Below are 5,283 nucleotides of genomic sequence, written 5' to 3'. Positions count from 1 at the left end.
CGCGTGCGGCGTGCCCGCATCGGTACTCCCTTCAACTTCTTCCCCCTTCCATCTTTGCCGGCGAACGGAAGGAACCCACCCCAGTCCCCACGCCGGACGCTTCCCCCCACGACGATCGCCTCCAAACCCTCCTGCCCCCGCCGATCCGGCGCGCCCAGAGGTCGGTACCGCCTGCTCCCCTCAATTCCCCTCCGTGGCTCGCGCGTTCCAGGGCGGGGCGATTCGTTAGGGCGGACGGATGGAGACGATTGATTTAGCTTAGGTACCTTACCCTTGCCCCGACTCGTTTGATCCGATCACGCAGTATTGATCTGTGGTGCTTGTTCGCGATTCCTGTTATACTGGCTAGGCAGGGTTGATTTTTCCGTTGATCGACCCATCTGTTTCGTCTAGGATTTCAGGAATTGCCCCCAGTTTTCTTACTTACCGGTGGACGCTAGGTATACGTTGCTAGGTGATGGCGTTTTAGGAGTTACTTCGGGCGTGTTTTGCTGTAGTGCAGCTGCAATTTCATCTCTTGTTTGGGACTCATTATGCACATAGATTTACATGAATCTTTGTGGCTCCGTTGCAAGGCGTATTGCTGAATAGATTGCACAATTAAAAGGCTACTCAAAGTTCTTACCAATATCCCAAGTACGTGTATAGACTATAAAGTTTGATATATCTGCTAGAAGTACACAATAAAATGAATGAATTTTGGTGAAAGAATGAGCTTGTTATAATGTCATTATATGAACCAGAGACACTTTGAAGGATCTGCACCTTATTAATCTTCGTTGTCATCTCTGTTTTCAGGTCTTTCTGTGTCATTGCTTATTACCTATATGAGTGCTGTATCTACATGATTCCATGGAGACGCCAAATGATTTGATGTCGTACTCATCCCTCTCCAAAATCAATAGCTACCACAGCCAGGCGGGTCCTATGTCCGATCTAGCTCCAGGAAACACATACCCAGTGCATGACTATCTCTATGAGCCATCTCTGGAACCAGACTTTCCATCTGAATATGGTGCAAGAGAAGATCCGTTCCCTACAGCTCAAGCTAGTTCAACTATCAATCTGAAGACCGTTCTAGGTGGTCTTGCTGCGATTGTTTCGCGTCCAAGCAAGATTGGGGATGATGCATCACGGCAGCAAAGTTTCAGCACAGATGTATCATTTCTAGGCGCTGGCAAGGATGGTGACTTGCATTCATCTGTCTGCGTTCCGAGTGCACCACCGCTACTTGAAGCAAATGCTTTACAGTTCAGTGCATACAGGGAGGTGCTCCAGGCAGATCCCCCGGAATGGTTACCGGATAGCTCTGCCAGTGTATGCCTGCAGTGCAGCTGTCCTTTCACAGCTCTGACTCGTGGAAGGCACCATTGCCGCTTCTGTGGAGGTATATTCTGCAAAGAATGTTCCAAGGGAAGATGCTTGATGCCCATGAAGTTCAGACTGCGTGATCCTCAGAGAGTGTGCGATGCTTGCTACGAAAGACTTGACCCACTCCAGGCCTTATTGATCAACTACAACAGTAATGCCATGCAGCCTGCAAAACATGACGTCATGGATTGGACAAGTACGAGGAGCTGGTTGAATTTGCCTGTTGGGTTATCAATGGAGTATGAAATATACAAGGCAACAAACACACTGAGGAAATATTGCCAGGTATGTTTAATTTTGTACCCAACTGATATATACTTGTATTTCAGTGCTGAGAAGTGTTTCTGTTTTGGGATGTACAGGTTTCTAGATTAAATCCTGAGAAGTCAATCCCATCATCTATCCTCAAGGGAGCAAAGGGGCTTGCTGTGCTCACAGTGGCCAAGGCAGGTGCAGTTCTTACGTACAAAATGGGCACTGGTCTTGTAGTTGCTCGCCGATCAGATGGATCATGGTCTGCACCGTCAGCAATTTTATCTGTTGGATTGGGATGGGGAGTGCAGGTATTTTTCCAGTAAAATCTTCTCTCTGAATCCACATGCAGGGTGTAAGCTTATCTGCCGGTGGTATAATTCTTGTGATGTTCATCAGAAAAAAGGAACATGCATGTTACTCGTTTCATTCTTGTTATCTTCACAGAATAATTTCCGCGAAATGCATTAAGCATCATGGCCTGTTTGCTTATGAGATTGGCGTGATATCAGAGACATGTTTATATTGAAGTGCTCTTGTTATTTGGACACTGAACTACACAGTGTCCTTACTTAAGGTTTTGTCACCATGATAATGACATTTCTCTGTGTTTTCCAGATTGGAGGAGAATTGACAGATTTTATAATTGTGCTTCATGATCTTAAAGTTGTCAAGGCATTCAGCAGCCGCATGCATCTTTCTCTTGGGGCAGGATTGAGTGCGGCAGCAGGCCCGATTGGCAGAGCCCTTGAAGCAGATGTTCGAGCAAGTGAAAAAGGTTCTGGGATATGCTACACTTACAGCTGCAGCAAAGGTATGAATAAGAAAGTTTTGTCTTCACATTGCTGTCGTTTCAGATATGCTTAATATGAGAAATGACTGAAATGGATGGAAATCAGCTCAATTTTAACACTGTTATCAAGTAAAAATAATAATAAGTTTTTAAACACGGACAGAGCTTGCTCTCTGAAGTTATTTGTCAAGTTTGAGAGTGTTCATTGCGGCATGTAAAATAATAATTCTGAAAGTTACTTTAGAATCTCCATTTTAAGGAGGAAAAAAAAAGGTCGTAGGCACACATTCTGTCTTCTCATTAGCTAAAGGATGCCTTTACAATTAAATCCAATCTCCTATGTTTGGCTTTCCCTGTTAAGATGCAGGTTTCATCACAGCTATCTCAGTATCCTTCTGATTCGTAGCTTTATCTCAAAACTTGAAACAGGTGCATTTGTTGGGGTCTCTCTGGAAGGAAATGTGGTGACAACCAGATCGGACACCAATCTGCGCTTCTATGGGGACGCCTACTTGACCACGACCGATATCCTGTTTGGGAGGGTGGAGAAGCCCAGAGCTGCGCAACCCTTGTACTCAGCTCTGGATGATCTATTCTCAAAAATGGTTTGCTAGTTCTAGCCATGGTAGTCTCAGCATTCAGTGGTGTACATATATATCTCTAAAATATGCTAGGAACCCTACCTGGGAGAAAATATCCCAGAAAAAAAATGTACAGCTTTTATTGGGTGGGTTCACTGCAAGTATGTGTCCACGCATGTAAATATTGTCAGGATATCAGTATGTTATCCGCCGTCGTGGCTTAATTCTTGCAATGTTGTGCTGTTAAAACATTTCACCCTTTTAGCACTTGAAGGGCTGCTTGGTCTCAGTACACATAATTTGATAGTAGGAACGTTGATATATCCGGATAAGTCGAAGTTAATTACGATCCTGTGATGAATAATACTTCAATAAATTTGTGAAGTTGCTATCGTCTAAACTTGTGCAATTCAGCACTGTAAATACTGTGGGATTTCTGGCTTTATTATTAGCGATGCATGTTGTGTGGAGCGCATCTACCCCAAACGTCGGACGGCCTGTCCTTGTCCGGACAATAAAAGGGAGGCCCTTTTCCCAATTTTTAAAAAGTGCGAGGGTGTGGGATCATTAGAAGGGATATTTAGGAGGGGAGAGGAGGGGTAGACTATTTGCATAAATTAAAATCTAGCATTTTTCTAATTTTGATTGTTGGCAGATTTTATAGCAATTCTAATAAGTCGGAGGGGTAGACTATTTGCATAAATTAAAATCTAGCATTTTTCTAATTTTGATTGTTGGCAGATTTTATAGCAATTCTAATAAGTCCAATGCACCCTACACATGCTAGTCAACATATATGGTAACGGAAAGTAAAGACATGATACATGTAAGTAAGAAGTAAAGTTTAGGAAGATCAAACGCAAAGATCGACATAGTGATTTTTGGCGTGGATCCGGTAAGTGGTGATATCGTACGTCCACGTTAATGGAGACTTCAATCCACGGAGGGTGACGACTGCAAGTGTCCATGGTGGGCTCCACGGACAAGGGGTCTACGAAGAAGCGGTCTTGTCTATTCCATCATGGCTTATGTCCACGAAGGACTAGCCTAACTCGGGGTAGATCTTCACGAAGTAGGCGATCTCCTTGCTTGTACAAAATTATTGGTTTAACTCCACAACACGAAGTAGGAGGCTTCCAAACGACACCTAATCAATCTAAGAGGCACCACCCTTCAAAAAGTAATAGATGCGGTAGAGCGATGAACTCCTTGCTCTTGTGCTTAAAAAGATAGTCTCCTCAACACTCAATCACTCTCTCACAGATTTGGCATGCGTAGAAGAGATTGATTGGGTGGAAATCAACTTGGGGAGGCTAGAGATCAAGTTTCTAGTGGATGGATTGGAATATCTTGATCTCAACACATGAGTAGGTGACTCTGTTAGAAAAATGAATCTCGCAAGTTTGTGTGTGTTCTTTTTTTTTGTTTGAACCGGGCAAACCCCTTTCCATTACTTGACATAACGGAAATACATAGTCCATCCAAAAGGAAAAAACAGAAAGAGTGCGAGTTCAAAGCACTCTTAGGAAACCCACCATAGGCACTCGTCATCGAGCAGCCTACCGCAGGGCGAAAACCCAAGAACACCTATCCAATTCGCACAACAAACCTTGCCCCACCAAGCCAAACTTCAAGACAGTATCAGAACTACAGAAGGACACAGGTCTCTGCCTGAAACCACTCCACACAGGGAGAAACGAAATCTCATGAACGTCTAAACACCACCAGACAACAAACTGGAAAACCCCTCCATTAAGCCTCCTCCGGAGCCGCATAGATCCTCATCATAGCCGACGCGTTGCTCTTCAGCATCTTAGCCCCTCGCTCCATTGCATCTTTGTCTTCTCCTGTCAACAACCCTGCCCAATATGTAAGGAAGCCACAAGGAGAGTAAATAACATCAAAAGGAGACATCAACTTCTTATTTTCAAAGGTCGCACGGTTGCGACAGTTCCACAACGCCCAACAAACAGCAACAAGACCACAAGTGTAAAATCTAGCTCCATTAGGCAGATAAACATAACACCAGGAATAAAACTGCCAGATATTACTAGGACCCATATTGGTACCAAGCATACAACCCACAGTTCTCCATGCCACCCTAGCCACAGGACAAGTAAAGCATAGATGTTGAGAAGTTTCCCTCTCCGAACAAAACGAATATCTAGGATTCCCTTTCCACTTCCTTTTTTTCATCACATCTCGAGTGAGAATAGCATCCTGAAACAATTGCCATAGGAAGATCTGGATCTTCAGAGACAATTTTGCTCTCCAGATCCATCTAAA

General features: G+C 44.0%; 1 protein-coding gene across 1 annotated transcript; it reads left to right on the top strand.

The window, feature by feature from the left end:
- Positions 1 to 3,248, top strand: LOC123425298. Its single transcript, XM_045108979.1, has 5 exons — positions 1 to 160; positions 799 to 1,656; positions 1,734 to 1,934; positions 2,242 to 2,437; positions 2,846 to 3,248. Exons 2-5 carry the CDS (start codon positions 853 to 855, stop codon positions 3,028 to 3,030), a joined length of 1,386 nt encoding a protein of 461 aa, XP_044964914.1. The 5' UTR covers positions 1 to 160; positions 799 to 852; the 3' UTR covers positions 3,031 to 3,248.
- Positions 3,249 to 5,283: the final 2,035 nt, after the last annotated feature.

This window comes from Hordeum vulgare, chromosome 2H (genome assembly GCF_904849725.1).
Source record: "Hordeum vulgare subsp. vulgare chromosome 2H, MorexV3_pseudomolecules_assembly, whole genome shotgun sequence".
NCBI classification, from domain to species: Eukaryota; Viridiplantae; Streptophyta; class Magnoliopsida; order Poales; family Poaceae; genus Hordeum; species Hordeum vulgare.
Note: the sequence above shows the minus strand (reverse complement) of the source record. Positions and strands in the feature narration are given on the sequence as shown.